This window comes from Lethenteron reissneri, chromosome 61, assembly GCF_015708825.2.
Source record: "Lethenteron reissneri isolate LAM-NWPU_2019-01 chromosome 61, ASM1570882v1, whole genome shotgun sequence".
NCBI lineage: Eukaryota > Metazoa > Chordata > Hyperoartia > Petromyzontiformes > Petromyzontidae > Lethenteron > Lethenteron reissneri.
The window spans coordinates 7,494,195-7,519,125 of NC_083839.1; the positions used below are offsets into that span (position 1 = coordinate 7,494,195).

At 58.9% G+C, this 24,931-nt stretch overlaps 1 protein-coding gene across 1 annotated transcript; it reads left to right on the forward strand.

Annotated features, from left to right (window-relative positions):
• Positions 1-708: 708 nt before the first annotated feature.
• On the forward strand, positions 709-24,238 carry LOC133358372 (microtubule-associated protein tau-like). Its single transcript, XM_061576677.1, is given in 11 exon segments — positions 709-778; positions 6,734-6,802; positions 10,765-10,814; positions 12,378-12,505; positions 13,728-14,019; positions 14,906-15,053; positions 15,623-15,715; positions 15,940-16,021; positions 17,844-17,936; positions 17,939-17,955; positions 19,041-24,238. Coding segments are annotated over 9 exon segments (1,068 nt in total). The 5' UTR covers positions 709-778; positions 6,734-6,802; positions 10,765-10,797; the 3' UTR covers positions 19,239-24,238.
• Positions 24,239-24,931: the final 693 nt, after the last annotated feature.

Sequence of the window (24,931 nt, forward strand, 5' to 3'; positions counted from 1 at the left end):
GCCGTGCCGTGGGCAACTGCCTGGCCGAGCGCCCCGCAAATGAACCGCAATCTCACCGTGACGGTTCACCGACAGTTCCCTCTGAGAGCGCACGAGCCGCGTTCTCGGTTAGTCGTCTCGCGGTCCCTCGCCGGCGGTGAGCAACGATGTCGCCGCGCGGGTGTGGCGCGCACACAGAGGCAAAGGTCCTCCCCACCCACCGGATAGCCCACACAGGCCGTTGGGGCAAGTGCTATCGGCGAGCAGAACCTGTATGAAGGCCGAGCAGAGCTGTGCACGAGGGGGGTGGTGTGGCCACCACCACCACCACCACCACGCCCGGCCGGTCCGACCACCTTTGTCTCCCCAGTCTCTGGGTCTCTGTGTGAGGCTATAGGCATCAGTTTTCCTGAGGTGCTGGATTGCGCGGGGGCCGATGGGACGGGTGGAGGGGTAGTGCAGCAGTTCACAAGCATCTCCCCCCCCCCACCGCACCCCCACAGGGCAAGGCCGGTGCGTGACACACGCAGAGGAGGAGGCGGAAGAAGAAGAGGAGGAGGCGGCGGAGGAGGAGGAGCGAGTCGGAAGGAGTCGGCAGGTGATACGGGGCACATGGAGGACGGTGGAGCACAGCGTGGGGTGGGGCTGGAGGAGGTCGAGGGGGGGAGCCCGACCGGGGGGTGGGCTGCGGCAGCGCCGGTGGGGGGGAGCCAGCGGAGCGGTGGGGCTGTCGACGCCGTCCCGCGTCTCCAGGAGAACGGCTTCGGGAGCGGCGGCGCTCACCTCTCGGTCGCTCCAGGTGAGGCCGGCGGTGGCTGGGAAGGTGTTGGCCACACTCCCCTGGTGGTGTGCAGGAGGTCGTGGATTCGACCCCGACCCCTGGCTCCTGCTGTGCATTTGGAGTTTGCGGTGTCTCTCTCTCATCATCACCATCATCACGGTGGCTTGGAGATGTGAACTACCTCGCCTGGTCTACAGGCGGGTTCGTGGATTCGATCCCGACCCGGACGCCTGCTGCTGTATATTATTTGGAGTTTGCGTGTCTGTCTCTCTCTCTCCCCGTGGTCGCGTGGATTTTTCTCCGGGTCCTCCGCTTTCTCCCTCCGCGCTTAGAATCGACGACGTGTGTTATTTGGCTGCTGTTATGAATGTCCACGTGATGACGACGACGAGCCACTTGGTTGGGCTACTACCACCTGTGAAGGCCGCTTCTGAAAAACGAGCTGCATAGCTCAGTGGGTGCCCTCTTACCTCGGCAACCCCCCCTCCCCCCTCTCCCACTGGGGTACCCCCCCATCCTGGGCCCCCCCCCCCCACACACAGGGATCCCCCCCCCCCAGCCCACGTGTGCAGCCCTGATTCGCCTCTCACTCCAGACCATTTCCTGTTGTGGCCCCAGGGAATTCTCCACCGCGCGAGTCTCGTTCACACGCGGCGGCGGTCGCCCCCCCCCACCAACACTGGCCCTGTGTGTGCTACTGGCGGGGGTGGGGGGGGGGGTAAGGGTGGGGGGGATGGGTGGGGGGGGATGGGTGGGGGGGGTCTATGTTGGGGTTTCCTTGGGGACCCTTCGAGCAAGGAGGAGGGGAGGCCGTTAGTCCTCTTGGCGGTGGTCTTGGCGGTGGTCTTGGTGGTGGTGGTGGTGGTGGCGGTGGTGGCCTTGGTGGTGGTGGCGACGGTGGTCTTGGTGGTGGTGGTAGGCCATTGTATGCCGGGGTGGTGGTGGGGGGCGGGGGTCTCACGGTCAAAACATAAAATATCTTAACAAGCTACGCCGTGACAATTACTCGATTGGGATTACACACAGAGCCGCCCGCTGCTGGCAGACTGCTGCCGTGCCTCTTGCAGGCCGGGTGCACAGGGGCAGCTGCCGCCGGGGGTGCCCCCTTTGGTTGTCTGAGACGCGGTGCAAGACGCAAGGCGCTTTGGAGCTGTACAAATGTAAACCCCACGCGCGCACACACACACGCATGCACACACACACGCATGCACACACACACGCATGCACACACACACGCGCACACACACAAACATGCGCACACACACGCGCGCACACACAAACACACGCACACACACGCACACGCACGCATGCACACACACGCATGCACACACACACACGCATGCACAGGGTGGTGGGGCGAGTGGTGCTCGCGTGCGCCTGTTGAGGCCGGAACGGCACACGAGAGGTGGCCAGCATCACACCCGGCCGCCTTTGTCTCTCCCGGCGCTGGTGTTTACACGCACACACAACACACACGCGTGCACACATACACACACACAAACAGACACGCGTGCACACATACACACAGACACGCGTGCGCACACACAAACAGACACGTGCACGGCCACGCTTCACAACAACAGCCGCTATTCGCCACGTCACCGCGGCGCTTGTGCCAGGCTAGGTGCACTCCGAGGCCACGTGAAGTGTTGGAGGCTCGCTGACATGGGGTCACGGGACAGACCCAGGTGCCATGGGTCGACTGACTGAGACGACCGGTAGATGCACCACCAGCGGCCCCTACTTTGCCAACTTGCCGTGCTTTAATTAACACGGCGCTCCGCTCGTTGTTGTGAGAGCGTCGCTCCTCTGCCCTCCGTTGTTGTTGGAGGGCGACTGCCTCCAACTCCCCGGCAGCAGTAGCGTCCTTCACGAGCCTCCTCCACAGAGGCCGGTCTCGACACGGCTGGTACCGATCAAGTCCACTCCACCCACACACGCATACAAACAAAGACAAAGATCCCCCGTATCGCCTATACCAGACTGTTGGAGCCAGTGCTGTTAGCGAGCACCTATGAAGGCTGGAACGGCACACGAGGGGGTGGGTGACCAACACCACGCCCGGCCGCCTTTGTCTCCCCAGTGGCGATGTTTACACAGGTTCGTAGCGCAGCACGCTAACCCCTACACCACCTCTCGCCAACACACACACGTGCACATACACACACACACGTGCACACACACGTGCACACACACACCAATACCAATACCCGCCAAGTGACGGTGACGTCACCAGGGCGCCTGTGCCAGGCCAGGTGCACGTCGAGGCCACGTGAAGTGTCGAAGGCTCGCTGACAGGGGGTCACGGGACAGACCCAGGTGGTGCCAGGGGTCGACTGACTGAGACGACCGGTAGATGCACCACCCGTGCCCCCCACTGTGCCAACTCGCTGCATTTTAGCCGCCCGGCACTCCGCACACACACACGCACCCACCCACCCACACGTGCGCTCGCAAAAGACAAACCAGATGCACGCACGCACAAGCTGGTGAGTCACGCGTGTGCGCGTCGAAACCGCTCCATGGCTCCTTCCCGCGTTAAACCGACGCTGCGAGAGTCGCTGCCCGCGGACGGGAAGGCCGGGCCCGTGGTGGCTGATGGGATGGCTCGAATTGTTCTCTTTGTGTTTGATGTGGAGGGGCAGATCGGGGGTCGTGGGGGAGGGAAGGGTGCAGGACCCGCTCGCGTGTGTCTCTCTCCCCAGCGACGAGCTCCCTGCCTGCCGGATTCCGAGTGGAACATTCATACCGAGCGTCTCTCTCCACATCCTCCCTCCTCGCACTTTGTATCCTCTCTCCACTCCCTCCCTCCCCTCTTTCAAATCTCTCCCTCCCCTCTCCCCACTCTCCCTCCCCTCTCCCAAATCTCTCCCTCCCCTCTTCCAAATCTCTCCATTCCCTCTCCACTCTCTCCCTCCCCTCTTCCAAATCTCTCCCTACTCTCTCACCACTCTCCCTCCCCTCTCCCCACTCTCCCTCCCCTCTCCCAAATCTCTCCCTCCCCTCTTCCAAATTTCTCCATTCCCTCTCCCTCCTCTCCACTCTCTCCCTCCCCTCTTCCAAATCTCTCCCTACTCTCTCACCACTCTCCCTCCCCTCTCCCCACTCTCCCTCCCCTCTCCCAAATCTCTCCCTCCCCTCTCCACTCTCTCCATCCCCACTGTCCTTTCCCACTCTCCCTTCTCTTGCTACTCTCGCCCCTTTTATCCCATCTCACTCCCCACTCTCCCTGCACTCTCTCCTCTCCCCACTCTCTCCCTCCCCACTCTCCCTCCTTGCTCCCCACTCGTGTTAATTATGCAGCATGTTAGTCGTTTTGTAATTATGTGGCATTTTCGATGACTATATGAACACTGTTCCAATCTTCCCACTATCCCTCCTCTCCCAAACTCTCCCTCCCCTCTCCCCACTCTTCCTCCCCTCTCCCCACTCTCCCTCCCCTCTCCCCACTCTTCCTCCCCTCTCCCCACTCTCCCTCCCCTCTCCCCACCAGTGTTAATTTATTCAGCATGTTCGTGTTAGTCAGCAACTACATCCACTGTCTCCACACTCCTTTCTCTCTCCTCTCCCCCACTCTCTCCGTTGTCCTCCCCTGTTCACTCTCCCTTAACTCTCCCTTAACTCTCCCTTAACTCTCCCTTAACACTTGCCTTTCTCTCCACTCTTCCCTCTCTCCCACTACTCCCCCTTTCTCTCCAACCATTTCCTCTCTCTCCACTCTTCCAGCTCACACTTTCTCCCCCCCCCCCCATCTCTCCCTCCCCCTCTCTCTTTCCCCCCGTTGCTCTGTGTGGCATTAGCAGTCAAGGGAAGCACGTGGAGTGGGGAGGGGAGTGGGGGGTGGCGTGGGGGGTCGGGTGGGGGGTCGGGTGGGGGGTTGTGGGGAGTGGGGGGTGGAGTGGGGGGTGGAGTGGGGGGGTGGAGTGGGGGGGTGGAGTGGGGGGGTGGAGTGGGGGGGTGGAGTGGGGGGAGTGGGAGGGGTGGAGTGGGGAGTGGGGGGGGGCGTAAGGGGGGTGGCGTGGGGGGGGGCGTGGGGGGTGGGGTGGGTGGTGGGATGTGCGGAGTGGGGTGGGGGGTGGATTGGGGCTGTGGGAATATTTCGGATTATAGTTGAAAACAGAAATTGCTTCTGTCTCACGCCTTCCCGAGGGTTGTGTTTCTAAAGCTGCCCCCCCCCCCCCCCTGACACACTAATTAGACAAACGCATTAACAACAACAGCAACGCCAATTGTTATCCGAGGAGGGTGCCGGTTGATTCGGGTATGTTTTGGGACGTGAATTCCATCAGCAATGGGAGCTCAAATGGCTCCCCTGTGTTGGAGGGCAAAACTAAACCTGACCCCGGCGTGGAACCTCTACGCCGGGGTCAGGTTTAGTTTTTAGGTGTCGGTGGCGGGCTGCCGACACGGTGGGATTTAAACTCAACAATTAACACTCGACCATATTTTTATTTTGACTCGAAGCTTTCGTGACTGCAGGAATTCATCATATTTTGGTTCTTTCGGTAAAGTCACGTGGATAGAGACGGTCCGCCAGCTGTATTTGTTCACCTGTGGACGATCGCTTGTGTTGCGATGGAAACATCGTGGTTTTTTACCTTTTTATTATTTTCTATCTACGTGACTTTACCGAAAGAACCATAGAATATATATTGTTATTCTTACCGGGTAAGGCCGCCGCCCGGCTGCTATGGAGCTCTTTCTCAGAAGCGACCTGGCCAGCGCAAATGACCGCTCGGACGAAGTGGCTTATCGTCGTGTAGAAACGTAGAGCGGCCCGAATACTATGAACGCGCGGCGTTGACGCCTAATGTGGAGGGGGAAAATCTGAGGACCCGGGCGTAGCAGGCGAGGTAGTTAACATCTCCTAGTTACCGTGATGATGGTGATGATGAGAGAGAGACACAAACTCCAAATATACAGCAGCAGGCGTCAGGGTCGGGATCGAACCCACGACCTCCTGTAGACCAGGCGAGGTAGTTAACATCTCCTAGCCACCGTGATGATGATGAGAGAGAGAGAGAGACACGCAAATTCCAAATCTACAGCAGGCGTCAGGGTCGGGATCGAACCCATGACCTCCTGCGTACCAGGCAAGGTAGTTAACATCTCCTAGACACCGTGATGATGCTGATGATGAGAGAGAGACACGCACACTCCAAATCTACAGCAGGCGCAGGGTCGGGATCGAACCCACGACCTCCTGTATACCAGGCGAGGTAGTTAACATCTCCTAGCCACCGTGGTGATGATGATGATGAGAGACACGCACACCCCAAATATACAGCAGCAGGCGTCAGGGTCGGGATCAAACCCACCACCTCCTCCGTACCAGGCGAGGTAGTTAACATCTCCTAGCCACCGTGATGATGGTGTTGATGAGAGAGAGAGACACGCAAACTCCAAATATGCAGCAGGCGTCAGGGTCGGGTTTGAATCCACAACCTCCTGTATACCAGGCGAGATAGTTAACATCTTCTAGCCACCGTGATGATGGTGAGAGAGAGACACGCAAACCACAAATATACAGCAGCAGCAGGCGTCAGGGTCGGGATCGAATCCATGACCTCCTGCGTACCAGGCGAGGTAGTTAACATCTCCGAGCCACCGTGATGATGATGAGAGAGAGAGACACGCAAACTCCAAATCTACAGCAGGCGTCATGGTCGGGATCGAACCCACGACCTCCTGCGTACCAGGCGAGGTATTTAACATCTCCTAGACACCGTGATGATGCTGATGATGAGAGAGAGACACGCAAACTCCAAATATACAGCAGGCGTCAGGGTTGGGATCGAACCCACGACCTCCTGCGTACCAGGCGAGGTAGTTAACATCTCCTAGCCACCACGGAGCCCCGCATCCCCGATACGGACGGCCCCGTTCTCAGGTTCCGCTCGCTAACAGCAATTGCCCCAACAGTCCGCTCAAGGCTACCTGGGGGATCTTTGTCTTTGTGTGTTACTGCCGCAGGGGTTGTGGGCGAAGCGGGCGGCCCCAGGGAGGAGGCGCACAACGGGTCGTCGCCGTGCTCCGCTCAAGGTGCAGCACATCGCATTAGAGGACTGCAGAGACATCTCGATTTAAAGCTTTCGTGACTGCAGGGATTCATCTTCTTGGTTCTTTCGGTAAAGTCACGTAGAAGGGAAATAATAAAATAATTCAAATAAAACATTATTTTTTCTTTTATTATTTCCCTTCTACGTGACTTTACCGTAGAAGGGAAATAATAAAATAAACACATTTTTATTATTTTATTATTTTCCTTCTACGTGGCTTTACCGTAGAAGGGAAATAATACAATTATAATAAGAGCACATATTTTTTATTTTATTTTATTATTTCCCTTCTACGTGACTTTACCGAAAGAACCAAAAAGAGGACTGCAGGGCTCGGGGAATTATTGGTGGCGCCCGTTCTGGGTGCCTTCTTTATCGCCTGCCTGTGGTTTCCTGTGCCTCTTTGTCTCTCTCTCTCTCATCTTTGTCTCTCTCTCAGGCTAACGAGAAGCTGCGCTCGCTACAAATTATAACTAATTTGTTTAATTTATGAGACCGTGTCAGGCCCGATCCCTCTATCTCAAGATTCCACGCACTCCCCTGCCTCTCCCCTCTCATCTCACTCTACTCCCCTCCACGCACTCTCCTACCTCTCCCCTCTCATCTCAGTCCACTCCCCTCCACGCACTCTCCTGCCTCTCCCCTGTCATCTCACCCCACTCCCCTCCACTCACTCTCCTGCCTCTCCCCTCTCATCTCACTCCCCTCCACGCACTCCCCTGCCTCTCCCCTCTCATCTCACTCCACTCCCCTCCAAGCACTCTCCTGCCTCTCCCCTCTCATCTCACTCCACTCCCCTCCACGCACTCTCCTGCCTCTCCCCTCTCATCTCACTCCACTCCCCTCCATGCACTCTCCTGCCTTTCCCCTCTCATCTCACTCTACTCCCCTCCACGCACTCTCCTACCTCTCCCCTCTCATCTCACTCTACTCCCCTCCACGCACTCTCCTACCTCTCCCCTCTCATCTCACTCTACTCCCCTCCACGCACTCTCCTGCCTCTCCCCTCTCATCTCACTCCACTCCCCTCCACGCACTCTCCTGCCTCTCCCCTCTCATCTCACTCCACTCCCATCCACGCACTCTCCTGCCTCTCCTCTCCCCTCTCATCTCACTCTACTCCCCTCCACGCACTCTCCTGCCTCTCCCCTCTAATCTCACTCCACTCCCCTCCACGCACTCTCCTGCCTCTCCCCTCTCATCTCACTCCACTCCCCTCCACGCACTCTCCTACCTCTCCCCTCCTCATCTCACTCTACTCCCCTCCACACACTCTCCTACCTCTCCCCTCTCATCTCACTCTACTCCCCTCCACGCACTCTCCTGCCTCTCCCCTCTCATCTCACTCCACTCCCCTCCACGCACTCTCCTGCCTCTCCCCTCTCATCTCACTCCACTCCCATCCACGCACTCTCCTGCCTCTCCCCTCTCATCTCACTCTACTCCCCTCCACGCACTCTCCTGCCTCTCCCCTCTAATCTCACTCCACTCCCCTCCACGCACTCTCCTGCCTCTCCCCTCTAATCTCACTCCACTCCCCTCCACGCACTCTCCTACCTCTCCCCTCTCATCTCACTCCACTCCCCTCCACGCACTCTCCTACCTCTCCCCTCTCATCTCACTCCCCTCCATGCACTCTCCTACATCTCCCCTCTCATCTCACTCCACTCCCCTCCACGCACTCTCCTGCCTCTCCCCTCTCATCTCACTCCACTCCCCTCCACGCACTCTCCTACCTCTCCCCTTTCATCTCACTCCACTCCCCTCAATGCACTCTCCTGCCTCTCCCCTCTAATCTCACTCTACTCCCCTCCACGCACTCTCCTGCCTCTCCCCTCTCATCTCACTCCACTCCCCTCCACGCACTCTCCTACCTCTTCCCTCTCATTTCACTCCCCTCCACGCACTCTCCTGCCTCTCCCTCTCTGTCTCTATAATCCCTGCCCCCCCCAACTCTCGCTGGACTCTAAATGGGGGGGGGCTGTGCTGGAAGAGGAGATGGGGGTAGGGGGAGCAGCGTGGGACAAAGCAGTGCTGTTCATTTCTCTCTCCTCATACGCTCTCTCTCTCTCTCCCCGCTCGCTTTCTCCCCTCTCTTTCTCTCTCTCTCTCCCCCTGTATTCTCTCTCTCCCCGCTCGCTCTTTCTCTCTCTCTTTCTCCCCCCCTGCTCTCTCTCTCTTCCCGCTCGCTCTCTCTCCCCGCTCGCTCTTTCTCTCTCTTTCTCTCCCCCTGCTCTCGCTCTCTCCCCGCTCTCTCTCCGCGTGCTCTGCAACGTCGTTGCGTCGCTCCCGGCAACCGGCGAGGCTCGTTGATAAACTCGGACGATGTTCTGTAATGTCCGGTTCCCTTTCTGCCGCGTAAAACTATCGAGGGATCACCGAGCGAGCACCGAACAGGCAGTGTGGGCAGCGGGTCGAACGGAGATTCGACCGGCGGTTGGGGCTTAAATCTCTCCTGGAATATTCTCCGGCTCGCTGGCAGAATTTGGGTTGGTGGCACGTGACCACCAGATGCCACGGCCCCATCGCGAGAGGAGCGAGAGAGCGATGGTGGACGTGGTGTGCCGTGTGTGGGGATCGTGAAACCCACAATTAACCCCCACGTATTTTTTTAAACACATTTTTTAGTGAGATTTAGATTCGTCGCGTTTGTGTCCTTTCCCTTTAGTTTCTCAACGATTATTATCATCACCAACATCACCATCATCACCATCATCACCACCATCATCATCCCCACCACCATTATCACCATCATCATCATCATCATCCTCACCATCATCATCACCATCATCACCATCATCATCACCATCATCAATCATCATCACCATCATTACCACCATCACCATCATCAATATCATTATCATCAACATCATCAACATCATTACCATCATCGTCATTAGCATTATCATCATCATCACCAACATCATCATCACCAACATCATCATCATCACCATCATCCCCATCATCACCAACATCATCATCACCAACATCATCATCATCAGGAGCCTCGCGCTGTCCAGCCGGTACAACAAGTGTGGACTCCGTCTGTTCCATCGGGTGCTCTGGTTTCCTCCCAAGTGTAAACAATCCATTGTCAGATAACACCTTGCTATGTAGAGGGCCGCAGAGCTTGAACAATGGTTGGTGGTGCCGACTCGTCGCTCGACTCCTGCTGCCTTCCCACCCCTCGTTTGCGGTTCCTCCTCCTGGCGCTTCTGAGTCGTCCTCTGTCTCTCTCTGAGTCGTCCTCTCTCTCGAGTCGTCCTCTCTCTCTCTCTGAGTCGTTCTCTCTCGAGTCGTCCTCTCTTTGAGTCGTCCTTTCTCTCTGAGTCGTCCTCTCCGAGTCGTCCTCTTTCTCTGAGTCATCCCCTCTTATTCTCTGAGTCGTCCCCTCTTATTCTCTGAGTCGTCCTCTCTCTCGAGTCGTCCTCTCTCTCTGAGTCGTCCTTTCTCTCTGAGTCGTCCTCTCTGAGTCGTCCTTTCTCTCTGAGTCGTCCTCTCTCTCTCGGAGTCGTCCACTCTCTGAGACGTCCTCTCTCTCTCTCTCTCTCATTAAAGGTTGACATCGTTTCCATTATTACCCTCATCATCATTATCATCACGAAATAGCGGCGTGTGTTCCCCAATCCGCGTCATTTCTATTCCCGTCTCTCCGCGTTCCGTGGTAGCGCTGCACCCGCGCGCCACCTCTCCCTCGCCCCTCTGTGCACTTTTTAGAAGATCCCGTCCGCGGTTCCTTCGTGGTGGATTCCTGAGCCGATCCCGGGGGGGGGGGAGTAGGGGGGGGTCGTGGTGGCCCTCTCCCTCTACGATGATGTCACGGCGCTCCGCCGAGACCGCTCTCATCTCTCTCTCTCGGGAGGGGGGCGTGCGGGCGGGCGTGCGCGGTTCATCATCTGCGAGTTTTCGTTCCCGCTCTCACCGGTCCGCCTCGTTATCTTGCAGAAGCCGTGAGCGAGGAAGGCAGTGACCAGGCCTATGGAGCTTCCGGCAAGGTACGGTGGCGCTGACCGGATCCCAAATATCAAACCCCCGTTCTCTTCGCTCTGCGTGCCCTGCACTGACGGCTCGTACATGCATGCCAGCGATGAGTCTCACGTCTCCCTCGCTCGACAACAACAGCAGCTGCCGTTCGCCGCCACGTGGCGGTGACGTCGCCGCGGAGCTTGTGCCAGGCTAGGTGCACTCTCAGGAGGCCGCGTGAAGTGTGGAATGCCACGATGACAGGAGGCCACGGGACAGAGCCAGGGTGCCGAGGGGTTGACAGATGATTGGTCGCTCGTTCACAATCGCCCAGACACGAGTATCGGATGAGAAGATTGCCGATCTTTTTTTTACGTTCAGAATATTGCGATCTTTTGCATGCAGCTGGCGTGAACATTGCGGGCACTGCCCCTCCCCCATCCCGCCCCCCCCACCCTCCCACCAAGGGCACCCCCAGTGGCAGATGTCCCTGTGCGGCGCAAGGTAGCACGGCGCCCGGCCTAAAATCTGGCAACGAGTCTACCAGTAGTAGGTGGGATGGGGAGGAGGGGGGTGTGGGGTTGACGGACTGCTGCCTGCTGCTGCCTGCTGCTGCTGCTGCTGCCTGCTGCTGCTGCTGCTGCTGCCTGCTGCTGCCTGCTGCTGCTGCCTGCTGCTGCCTGCTGCTGCCTGCTGCCTGCTGCTGCCTGCTGCTGCCTGCTGCTGCCTGCTGCTGCTGCCTGCTGCTGCCTGCTGCTGCGTGTGCGTGCGAGATCCCTCCCTGGAGTGTCTTAGCGCCGTCGTCTTTTCGAACATCGGCAACGTTCGGGAGACCGCGACCGCCCCCTTGCCGAGCGGGGGCCACGGGATCTCCGCAGTGCCGGATTATCCCAGTAGCAAAAGCAGCTACATAAGTAGTAGCTACACATGTAGTAGCTACACATGTAGTAGCTACACATGTAGTAGTAACTACTACACGTGTAGCTACTACATAGCTACTACATAAGTAGTAGCTACTACTTATGTAGTAGCTACACATGTAGTAGCTACACATGTAGTAGTAACTACTACACATGTAGTAGTAGCTACTACATAGCTACTACATAAGTCGTTGCTACTACTTATGTAGTAGGTACTACATATGTAGTAGCTACGGGCCCCGCACTTTCAAGGGCCCCGCACTAAATGCTTTCAAGCTATCAATTCCGGTTCAGTGATTCTGCACTTGCTCTATGACTACAGTACTATACTGCCTTCGACTTTTATGAACGACCGGGTGTTTTAAGGTTAGCGATTTATCGTATTATCTGGCTGTATAGCAAATAAAAAAATACAATTGCTTTACTATGCAAGTGAAAAATTGTGTTTTAATATTCAAGTGTTTTTAATTTATTTGGGGCCCCTTTATAACAACATATGCTACAGGCCCCGCACCTCGCTTAGTCCGGCACTGGATCTCCGTCGCACACACGGCGAGCCAATTTGGCCCCGGCGTGCGCATTTACGGGTTGAGTGCGCGCGGGTGGCCGGTATTGACCGGGGCGGCCCGCCTGATGCGCACCGCGCTCCGGCCGTGCGCGGCCCTCCTTCCCCAGGACGCCAAGATGGGGGAGCGGCGCTCCGGCCTTCCCAAGCCGACCGCCATCCCCAAGCCCATCCCGGCCACCGCCGCTGCCGCCACCACCACCGGCACGAAGAGCGGCGCGCCCCGCCCGCCCCACAAGTGAGAACGCTCGCGCTCGCTCACTCGCTCACACTAGCTCGCTCACACTAGCTCACTCGCTCGCTCGCTCATTCGCTCACTCACACTCGCTTGCTCACACTCGCTCGCTCACACTAGCTCACTCGCTCGCTCACTCACACTAGCTCAATCGCTCACTCACTCACACTCGCTCACTCACTCGCTCGCTCATTCGCTCACTCACACTCGCTCGCTCACACTCGCTCGCTCACACTAGCTCACTCGCTCGCTCACTCGCTCACTCACTCGCTCACTCGCTCACACTCGCTCGCTCACACTCGCTCGCTCACACTCGCTCACTCACTCACACTCGCTCACACTCGCTCGCTCAAACTCACTTGCTCACTCTCGCTCGCTCACTCACTCACACTCGCTCACTCTTGCTCACTCACTCTCGCTCACTCACTCGGTCACTCACTCACACTCGCTAATTCACACTCACTCGCTCACACTCGCTCGCTCACTCACACTCGCTCACTCATGCTCACACACTCGCTGACTCACTCGGTCACACTCGCTCTCTCACACTCGCTCGCTCATGCTTGTTCACTCACACTCGGTCGCTCACACTCGCTCACTCACTCATTCACTCTCGCTCACTCATTCGCACTCACTCACACTTGCACTCACTCTCACACGCTCGTTCACACTCGCTCACACTCACTCACTTATACAAAGACAAAGACCCCCCGTATAGTCTTAACAGACTTGGGGCAAGTGCTGTTAGCGAGTAACACCTATAAAGGCCAGCACGGCGCAAGAGGGGGTGGGTGACCAGCACCACGCCCCTCTCCTCTCTCTCCCCTCTCCTCTCTCCTCTCTACCCTCTCACCTCTCTCCTCTCTACCCTCTCACCCCAAACCTCTCTCACCACTTTCCACTCTCTCCCCTCTCCCCCCCACACTCCTCTCCACTCTCCCCTCTCCTCACTCTCTCCCCTCTCTCTCCCCTCTCTCCCCTCTCACCCCACACTCCTCTCCCCTCTCCCCCCCACACTCCTCTCCACTCTCACCTCTCTCCACTCTCTCCCCTCTCACCCCACACCCTTCTCCCCTCTCCACTCTCCCCCCCACACTCCTCTCCCCTCTCCCCTCACACTCCTCTCCACTCTCCCCTCTCCACTCTCACCTTTCTCCACTCTCTCCCCTCTCACCCCACAACCTTCTCCCCTCCCCCCTCCCCCCTCTGCCCCCACGCCCCGCAGGCATCACCTCGCCGCCGCAGGGAGCAGCGTCGGCGCGGGGCGGCGGCGGCGCCAGCTCCTCGCAGCCGTCATCAGCAGCATCGTCGGCAGCGGGGGGCGGGGGAGGTGGGGGCGGGGGAGGAGGTGGGGGCGGGGGAGGGAAGAGTTCGTCGTCGTCGTCGAAGCCGTCGCGACCCCGCAAGAAGAGCGGCACCACGACCCCCACGACCCCGGGCACCCCCGGGAGCCTCAACCACTGGAGCGGGATCCTCACCCCGCTGAGCCGCCCCCACTCCACGCCCACGCCCGTGCGGTGAGCGGGGGGTGGGGGGCACGGGGGCTGGGGGGCACGGGGGAGCGTGGGGGAGCTTGTCGGCCACCCAATTTCTGTGGGGCCACGGGGAGACGGTGGCGTGTGGGAGCGCGGTGGTGCTGGGGGAAGAGGTACAGGTGCCCCCCCTCCCCACCCATGCCCCCCTCCTCACCCGTGCCCCCCTCCCCACCCCCCACTCGTGCCCCCCCCTCTCCCCACCCCCCTCCTCCAAGGCCCACGCCCCCCTCAACACATTTTTTGTTAGATATTCAAATGAGCAAAGTAAAAAAAATCCATAAATTAACATAAATTATAGCAAAGTAGGGTGATGCGCACGTGTCTGTATCTGTGTATACGTGTCTGTGTGTGTGCGTGTGTACGTGTCTGTGTATACGTGTCTGTGTGTGTGTATACGTGTCTGTGTATACGTGTGTGTGTACGTGTCTGTGTGTGTGTGGGTATACGTGTCTGTGTATACGTGTGTGTGTGTATGCGTGTGAGTGTGTGTGTGTTTGTGTATACGTGTCTGTGTATACGTGTCTGTGTGTGTGTATACGTGTCTGTGCGTGTGTGTGTATACGTGTCTGTATCTGTGTATACGTGTGTGTGTGTGTGTTAGCGTGCCATGCTTCTACGAACCCCGCGGCACGCGGTTCGATTCCCGCCCGCGGCCAACGCCAGCGACGTTTATCTGAACCGCTCCTCGGCCTCCCCTAGGTCGACTCGGCCTTTAAGCGAGTACCCCCCGGTGCGGTGCGTAAACATCGGCACCGGGGAGACAAAGGCGGCCGGGCGCGGCGCCTGCTGAAGCGCCGGCCATCAACTCTCGCCCCAACAGCCCGTCACAGGCCTCCGCGGGGCCCCTCTGTCTTTGTGCGCGTTGCAGGGACAAGGTGGCGATCATTCGATCTGCGCCCCGCGCCGCTCGACCCCGGGAGGTCACGACCCCTCCTGCCCAGCTCGACCTCTCACACGTGCGCTCTAAGATATCCTCCCACCACGGCAACGCCAAACACCAGCCTGCGGAGGGGCAGGTGGGGGCGGGGGCAGGTGGGGGCGGGGGAGGTGGGGGAGGGGGCAGGTGGGGGAAGGGGCAGGTGGGGGAGGGGGCAGGTGGGGGCAGGGGCAGGTGGGGGCGGGGGAGGTGGGGGAGGGGGCAGGTGGGGGAAGGGGCAGGTGGGGGAGGGGGCAGGTGGGGGTGGGGGAGGGGGGCAGGTGGGTTCAGGGGGGTCTCTGGGTTCAGGTGGGGGCTCTCAGCTTGCTGCCTGGGTGGGGGTTGTCACGGGGCTCTGCGACTCTGCAGCGCCACCCGCTGGCCGGCCGCCGGGTCGTGAGCGCGTGGGCGGCGGCCTCCACAATTCCAGGCCGCCGTGGGGCTCCAAGCAGCGGGGTCAGGCCGGGGTCAGGCCGGGGTCAGGCCGGGGTCGCAGTGACCACAGCTGCTGCCGCTGCGTGAGCGGCACAAGCCTGGGTTGACTCACCCGCAGTGTTAACCAGCGATCACTCACCTGCAGTGTTAACCAGCGATCACTCACCCCCACCACCGTAGTTCGCTCGCCCACGGGAGCTCGCTTGCTAATCCGCGGGTGTGTGTCCCACGCAGACGCAGGTCTTCAGCGAGAAGCAGGACTACAGCCACGTGAACTCCAAGTGCAACTCCATGGCCAACCTGAGGCACTCCCCCGGCGGAGGGAACGTGAGTGTGCTCTCATTATTACGGCGATAGAAAAAATGTAACGTCGTTTTTTGTCTCCTCTGGGTGCAAATCTCGTCGTCGCTGTCGTTTTGCTGCGACCGTTGAGAGAGGGGGGGGGGTGCGTGGGTTTGAGTGAAAACGCGGTGCGGATTTTGTTACCGACGGCCGGCGCGCTCCTCCTCCTCCCGACGCCGCCGTGTCGTCTGTGCCGCCCGCGCCGCCAGGTCCAGATCACCACGAAGAAGATCGACTTGTCCAACGTGAGCTCCAAGTGCGGCTCCTTCAACAACGTGCGCCACAAGCCTGGTGCGTCCGTGCCCCCACCACCTCCTCCCCCCACCACCAACACCTCCCCCCCCCACCACCTCTTCTCCCTCCCCACCACCACCTCTCCCCCCACCACCTCTCCCTCCCTCCCCACCACCACCTCCCCCCCCCCCCACAACCACCTCCCCCCCCCCCCCACCACCACCTCCCCCTCCCTGTGTCCTCACGACGCGCGCAAGCACACACACAAACACGCACAAACACACACACGCACACACACACACACACAAACACACACGCACGCACACATACGCACACACACACGCATACACACGCACACACACAAACACATAGGTCCCCTACGTAGCCTTTAACCCCGTTCCGATGCACGTCCGTCGTCGTGTGAACGTGCAGACGCGGTTCGTCCACTAGGGGCGCTGGGGCGCCGCCCCACCAAGCAGCTGGAGATGAGAAATTATTTTTCCAATAGAAAATAATTTTCGATAAATTTTTTGTGTTTAAAAAAATCAATGATTCTTTCAACGCGAATTGCCTAATGAAGATAACATTTAAAGTTGTTCGTATTAGAAACCGCCGCAACGCCGCAGTTTGATTTGTATCTCGGGCAGGTCTCAGGGCGACTGTGAATGCGTCCGAGTGAGAGAGATTTCTCTTCATTCGTTGCGATGAGCTTCGCATCGTAGCCACGCCGTGTGAGACCCCATTCAGGGTGGGTGAGGAAGACGCCCGTGGCTGTAATGACGACGTCACGACGTGAGGTTGCACCGTGCACATATAGCAGCTCACGGCTTTTGGCAGCGTCAAAGGGGTTGTGTAGTGTGGACTTGAGGGCCATGGGGACAGCATTTGAGTGCTTTGTTGTTTTGTTTCGCATTGTTTATAAACGCCTACCGTTGGTAGATAAGACAGTTGTATCACTTTCACGGGAAGGCCAATAACATGACGAGGTTTTTCATTATTAGAACGCCACATTGTCAGAGGTCACTTACAACAGCCCCATCTAGTGGAGATGTCACGAGCCGCCACTGCGCAAGTGCACGTCGTCATGCATACGAGTCCACGTGTTACGTCGCCACATGCGTGTTACATCATCGTCCACGTGTTACGTCGCCACACGCGTGTTACGTCGCCCTACGACGCGTCGTACGTGCATCGGAACGGCATCGGAGGTGAAAGGCCACGCGGGAGGGCGCCTGGCACCAGTTTTGTCGCCGGCTATGGTAGAGCGGCGTCGGTGGCGCCGCTACGGTTCTCCGTGGCGGCGCTGCTGCTGCTACTGCTGCTGCTGCGTCTCTCTAAATAACTTGAACGGCGAGCCGCTCGCGCGTGCCGAGGATTCTGCGGCGGGCGGGGAGACGCGCCACCCCCACCCGCCCTGCGACTTGCGGTGCGTCTCGGAACGGGAGAGGGTTCACCGGCTGTCAGGGCGAGCGCCGCTAGCGAGCGGCAGGCGGCGCCTACGAAGGCCGGCACGGCGCACGGGGCGGAGGGGGGGGTGGCCAGCACCACGCCCATTCGGGGTCACTTTTCCATCGCGAGTGGCGACGTTAACCCCTCATTTGAGGCTGAGTCGACCTCAAGGAGGCCCAGGACCGGTTCGGATATTCGTCATTAACTCCGGCTGGCGTCCTTCCCCTGGCGCGGCGCTGCACCACGAACCCGGACACCCGAGTCCAACCGTTCCCGCGTCTCCCCTTCGTCAGCTCGTCATCATCGCCGGGCCTGGTTCCGGCCGCCCCCCGCTCCTCCGTCGGCACCATCGTAGGCGCTCGCGGCACTTGGCCTCACAAGCATTTCCGCTGAGGCTGCGCGCGTTGGGGGGACCTTTGTCTTTGTGCAGGCGGAGGGAACGTGCAGATCCAGAGCCACAAGCTCGAGTTCAAGGATAAGGCCAAGTCCAAGGTGGGGTCCTTCGACAACACGACCCACACGCCGGCGGAGGCAACATCAAGGTAACGTGGGTCCTGGTGCGAGCGATCACATCGCAGCCACTTGGCGGGAAGCGTGGGGTGAGGCCACCGTTCGCTAGTTCGCTCGCTCGTGCGGGGACTAAGTACCCCCCGTGTAGTCTCAGCAGACTTGGGGGCAAGTGCTGTTAGCGAGCAGCACCCGTGAAGGCCGGCACGGCGCACGAGGGGGCCGGTGGCCAGCACCACGCCCCTCACACCGCCTCTCCTCTCTCCACTCTCCACTCTCACCCCTCTCCCGGCTCCAGTCTCACCCCTCCACTCTCCACTCTCACCCCACGTCCCTCACACCCCCTCTGCTCTCTCCACTCTCCACTCTCACCCCTCTCCCGGCTCCAGTCTCACCCCTCCACTCTCCACTCTCCACTCTCCACTCCCACTCTCCACTCTCCACTCTCCACTCTCACCCCACGCCCCTCTTCCGTCTCCACTCTCACCCCTCCACTCTCACCCCACGCCCCTCTCCCCTCTCACTCCACGTGCTGCAGGCATCACACACAAACGCTGTAAAAGTCCCTCCGCTTGGCTCGCCAGGAGAAGGCGGTGACACGTAGACACTCCGCCTCTTCTGTATTGGATGGGGTAGAGGAGCGCAGAGCTCGGGCAATTCTCAGTGCCGGCTTCTCGTCACCGTGTGGCTGCTGCTACTGCTGCTGCCTTCCCGCTCGCCTGTGGTTCCTCCTCCCCCTCCTGGCACCTCCAAGTAGCCCTTTCCTCTCTCTCTCCCCGAGTCGTCCCCTCTCCCCCCTCCCTCGCTCTCTCTCGCCGCGAGCGAGCGGTGGACACCGTACGAGCGAGCGCCGTGCTTCTCACGTCGCCCCGGCGGCTCGAGTGGGGCCCCACCGCCGTTTCTCGCGTAAACACGCGTGTCGTGTGTGCGTATGTGCGTGTCGTATGTGTGCGTGTGTCTCCCGTGCGTGTCGTGTGTGTGTGTGCGTCTCCCGCGTGTGTGTCGTGTGTGTGTGTGCGTGTCTCCCGCGTGTGTGCGTGTCTCCCGTGCGTGTCTCCCGTGCGTGTCTCCCGTGTGTCGTGTCTCCCGTGCGCCGCGTCTCCCGTGCGCGCCGCCGCAGATCGAGAGCCACAAGCTGAACTTCCGCGAGTCGGCGCGCTCGCGCACGGACCACGGCGCCGACATTGTGTCGGCGGGTCACACCCCGCGCCGCCTCAGCAACGTGAGCTCCGCGGGCAGCGCCAACCTTCTGGAGTCGCCGCGCCTCTCCACACTCGCCTCCGACGTGTCGGCCGCCCTCGCCCAGCAGGCGCTGTGACAGCCCCCCCCCCCACCCACCCTCACCGCCCCCCCACCACCAAGCCTGCCCTACTCCCCCTCGAGCGATGGCTCCCTTCTTGTTTCTACCCCGCTCACTCTCTCCTCTCTCTCCTCTCTCGCTTCCCCCGTCTCTCGCCGATTGACCTTCGTTTGCCTCTCTTCTCACTCGGACCCATCCTCCCACTCTCCACTTTGTCTCTCTCCTCCCTACTATCGTCCCCCCCCCCCACCACCTCCGCTCTCTCCTCTCGCCTGTCTTGATCCCCTCCCTCCATCCCTGAGTGAGTCCGAGCTGAGCTCCGGGCGGCTGGGCGGTTGTGTGGTCTTTGTCCCGAGCAGTCGGACAGAATCCCCAGCGGGATCTCCATGAATCTCCACGCCTCATATAGCTCTCCGTAGGTCACGTGGGAGAGCGCTCCGCCTCCCCGTCACCGTCTCCCCGTCACCGTCACCGCCTCCCTGTCACCTTCACCGTCTCTGTCACCGTCTCTGTCACCATCTCCCTGTCAACGTCTCCCTGTCACCGGGGGAGTCGTTTAGATTCACTCGGAGGCGGTGATGAATCGGAAATTCCGCCACCGGTTAAGGTGTTGGTTAAGGGAACCGGATAAGGGAACTTCTTGTTTAAGGGACCAGTTAAGGGACCAGTTAAGGGAACGGTTAAGGGACTGGTCAAGGGTCCAGTTAAGGGTCCAGTTAAGGAGCCGTTTAAGGGACCAGTTCAGGCGACTGGTTAGTTTGTAGTGATGATGATGTTGTTGTTGTGGGGCTGTAGCGGCGCGCTGGAGACGATCGCGAGTTGGGAAGTGCGAATTTGAGAACGCACATTGACCCATCGCTCCCTTCAACGGTGGAAATTCCACATTCCCATGGCGGTGGGAGCGGTGGGGGCAGTCTTTCCGTACGTCAATAACGACGGCTATAGCGACAACCCACCCTCGTGGACCCGGTCGCACAGTTTGTATCCTGGCTCGTGACCCACGGGCAAAGTTTACCTGCTCCGTCGTGCTCGCCCGTGCCTCTCCGCTGCTGGACGGATTCCTCGTCCATCCAGAAGTTGACGACGACGATGCCCAGTGCCGGATTAAGCTAGTGCGGGGCCTGTAGCATACGATGTTATTAAAGGGGCCCTAAATAAAATACAACACGTAAATATGAAAACACTAACTTTTTTTTTACTTTGCATAATAAAGTAATTGTATTTTTTCATTTGCTATACAGCCAGATAATACGTGAAATCGCTAACCTTTAACACCCGGTCGTTCGCAAAAGTTGAAGGCGGTATAGTACTATAGTAATAGAGCAAGTGCACAAACACGGAACCGGAATTGATAGCTTGAAAGCATTTAGCGCGGGGCCCTTGACAGTGCGGGGCCCGTAGCATGTGTAGCTACTACTACATGTGTAGCTACTACTATATATGTAGCTGCTACTACATGTGTAGCTACTACTATATATGTAGCTACTACTACATATGTAGCAGCTACTACATATGTAGCTACTTGTGCCACTAGGATAATCCGGCACTGACGATGCTGATGTCGTCGTTGTACGTGCCGAGCGGACGCCCCGGGTGGGATTTGTACTCGTCAGCCTCTCGCGTTGGCCGCGGCGCCGCCCCTCCTGCTGCCCGACGAGGAGCGCGTGCCGACGTGCGTGTCGGCACGCGCCCCTCGATGCCCGCGAGCGCCAGCGGGAACGGTCCGCTGGCGTCGCCATCGCGCCTCTCGGTCTCCGATCGCGCGCCCAGGGGTTTATTTATTCGCCGTGAGGTCGTTTGCCGTGCGGGCCGTCGACTCCTGTGGTGGGGGGGCGGGGGGGGGGCGGAGGTGAACCGGGACTTGGTCGCGGTCGGGACTCGGCGAATACTCGGCGAGGACTCGGCGAGTCCTTGGGGGAGACTTTCGCCGTCCCCACACGCCGGGGGGGGGGGCACCCCCCCCACAGTACGCCGGATGAAGGCTTCGTGGTCGTTTGACCATACTTCACCGCGCTGGTCAGTGCAGGTCAGTGAAGGTTACGGGGGGGGGGGGGGGATCAGGTTCAGACGTCGTTGGAACTTTGACTGCCGGGTTTGTAGCGCGGTGCGTTAATCGCGGCACCACCGCTCCACCCCCGGCACTGCTGTAGGTACGGTTGGCCTCGCGCTAACGTTAGTTGGACGACGCTTTCACGTTTGTAACCGCTCGCTAGTACGATTTAAAATAATATTTAATTTTGAATAATAACGAGAATAGTCGACTATCCCTTGGCAATTCCACTGCTGGATGAAGGCCTTTCCCATGCTCTTTTCAACCACGGGGGGGGTGGGGGTTGTTTGACCATACTTCACCAGGCTGGTCAGTGTGGGTCGATGGTGCGGCGCGCCCATGACCCCACGTGTTTCGGGAATTGTTGGAACTCATCGCCGCCAGGTTCATAGCGCAGTGCGCTAACCGCTAGGCCCACCGCTCCTCCCCCCCCCCCCCCCCCCCCCCCCCCCCCCGCTTTAAGACGTGTTACCGATAGCGTTTTTAGCAAAAATTTGACAAATTTTATTTGGCGATGAACCGGCTGCTGCGGCTGCTGCGTTGGCAGTGGCGCACAAGCACAATTAGCAGAAGGAAAGCACTCGACACGACTCCGTCTCAGTGACCACACGTGTGTGCGTGTGTGCGTGTGTGTGTGTGCGTTGGCTTCAACGAAAAAAAACATAAATTATAATATAACAGGCGACCTTCGGGGCAATGGTCCCTTCTTAACGGAACGGTGCCCGATTCGCAAACGTGAAGGAGGAGAAGGGAGGGAGGGTGCCATCATCAGCGCAGAGGCGATGACCCGCCACTCAGCGACTCCCGGACGCAATCATCCGCCTCATCAACCACCTCGCTGTAGAATGACCGCTGTTGCTCTACGCCAGCGGTCCTCCATTGCAAGGCCCCCGCGGGCCACTGGCGGCCCCTGGCGTGCAGCCCCCTGACAATACACAAAGATTTACACCCCCTCCCCATCATCATCGTGCTGCTGTCAAACTCCCCAATGGTTTCAAATGTGTGGCGGCCCTCCTCACACTGATGATGTCGTATCGGCGGCAAAAGTGCCCCCTAACAACGCCAGTCGCCATACGTCGGCAAACGAGACAGCACACAAACGACGCTTCGTCGTAGAAAGGTCATTGCCTGAAATGTCGCCTGTTACAGATATTTTTTTTTGCCTTTCAGGGCCACGCACGCACGGATGTACGCGCGTGGCATCGTCGCTGACGCGGAACGCGTTCAGAGTTCCGTGTTCGCTAACCGAGGTCAGACCGCCCACCGAGGCTCGGCGTGACGGGCCCGTCTCCGGACCAGTCCTCCCGTGAACTTTTAGTCTCCGTCGTCTGTGTGTGCGTGTGTGCGCGTGCGGGCGTGTGTGTGCGTGCGTGTGTGTGCGTGTGCGCACGCGCGTTGTATAAAATATTTTATACGGTACTTGTATTTAACGGGAAAAATAGAGCCTCTCTGGGTAGCTTTACGTAACCAATTTGTATAATTTCTAGGTCGTTTGTTGTTGTTGTGGAGGTTGTTTTTGTTGTCCCATGGTGGCTTTGTTTGGGCAGTCTTCCGAAAGTCCGGCGGGCGAGGGGGGGAACGGGCGCGGAGATGGAGGGGGTCCAGGGTTCGGGCTGAATGGATGGAATCTGACCCAAATAATCCCGCCCGTACATACGTGTGTATGTTGAACTTCTTTCGCACCATACGTAGCCAGCCGAGCTTCCCGGAGGTGCGGGACTACGAACTCCATCCCATGTCGGTCCTTCCACGTAAAAAAAAAAAAATTCCACACATCCCATCAGCCACACACGACGACAGGGGGCAGCATTCTGTTCGGACCTCTTGGCCCCCCGCTCCGATAGCCCCCCCCCCCCCATCGTAGCGATGAACGACGAGACGTTGACCGTCAAGCGGCGTCGCTACCGCGCGCCCCTCTTCACAGTAAACCGGTCACATTGACAGCCCCCCCCGAGGGCGGTTTACTCCCCATCAACTTGGCAGACGCAAGCGGCGCTAAAGGACAGAGAACTATTTGCAAATATGAGAACACGTTATTCATAGCGACAGCCCCCCCCCCCTCGTCCTCCGTGCCAGCGAGTTAGCCGCGTCCGAGGACAGACGCCACGCACGTCACGGGGATTCGCGCGGATGTTCCGCACTTGCTGGATCATTTGCACTTGTTACTACAATCCATCGCTGTTCACAGATCGCTCGCGAACTTAGGCGTCCTGGGATGTTTTTTTTTAGCCCTCCATTAGACGAGGCTTGAAATTTTGCTGCCCTAACCTGGATTTGGGTATTTTTTGGTGTGTGTCCTTGGTGTCGTTTTTTTTTACGAATGTTGGCGTCAACACTGGGACCGTGACGCCGGCAACGCGCGGGCCAATCCGTCGTTCCGAGGGCCCCCCCCCCCCCCCCCCCCCCCGGTGGCAGCGGTCCCTGTGTGACACGAGGCGACTCGGCACGTGGTTCGCATTGGCGGTTGGGCACAGCTGCTGCACGCTCGTTGACCTCCCCGCTAATGTGGCCGCTCACCCAGCAGACACGGGACGTTGGGGGTTACAACGTTCTGCCAACGTTGGACGCCAACGTTGGGCAAACGTTGGTCCATCAGCTCCGACTACACGCCGACGTTGGCATGTTTAACCGGGTAAGCCATATTGTCCACCCAGGAGAGGTGATCACGACGATGGCGATGATGGGCCGTGCCTAACCACGGGACCTGAGTTTGAACACCCCACGTCCACCCGTCACTGTCGGATGGCAGCAGCAGCAGCAGCAGCAGCAGCACCAACGGGTGAACTCTCGCGCGTGTGCGCACACGCGCGCACAATTAATTTCTCAACCTTGCGCGAGTGGCGGCACGGCTGGTGGTCGCAAGTAGCCCTAGAGTTAGTGGATTTATCATCATTATTATTAATAATAATTATTATTACTGTCGCGCGTTCGCATGTGTAATCTGTCGCGACGCGGGCGTGGGGGGGGGGCGTGGGGGGGGGGTCGCGGGGGGGGCGGGCTGGGGGCGGAGGCTGGGGGCCTATGCCGTTTGCCGAAAAGTATTAACTCGATTGTACGGATATATATAGAGGGACGCCGTTGAGATGTTTTTATTGTCGTCGTTACGCGAGCTTGTACCCCCCCCCCCCCTCCGAGTGATGTTTAGCCTCGTGACGTTTTTACTAAACGCGTCGATATTGGGGGGGGCGGGAGAGGGAGTTGTGGGGGGCGGGCGGGCGGTATAAATGTCGTCGTTCTAAAACGCTCGGTCACCGTTTAACCGTTGTTTACCGATAGCGCCACGCACGATCCGGACTTCCCCGCCCGTCACATTCCGCTTGCTTGTGACCACTGTACCGCTTTAAACGCATGTTTGTAACAAACACCCCCCCCCACCCCTTCCGCCGAATGTCCTTTTATATATATAAAAAAAGTTACAATCTTTATACGAGCTGAAACACACTAACCTAACGTTTCCCCGGTGGTGGTGGTGGTGGTAGATTCCGCGTGCGGTAGTAACTGCGGTGCGGTCCGTCCATTAACGCGATCGTCCCTCTCGTCGCGAGGTTGAGAGTTACTCGTGCACTGCAGTCGGGACAGCTGTTTCAGCTCGTCGTGAAACTCTGCCAACGAGTCCCCCCCCCCACCCGCCCCGTATAACGGTCGTCGTCGTGGTTCGTGA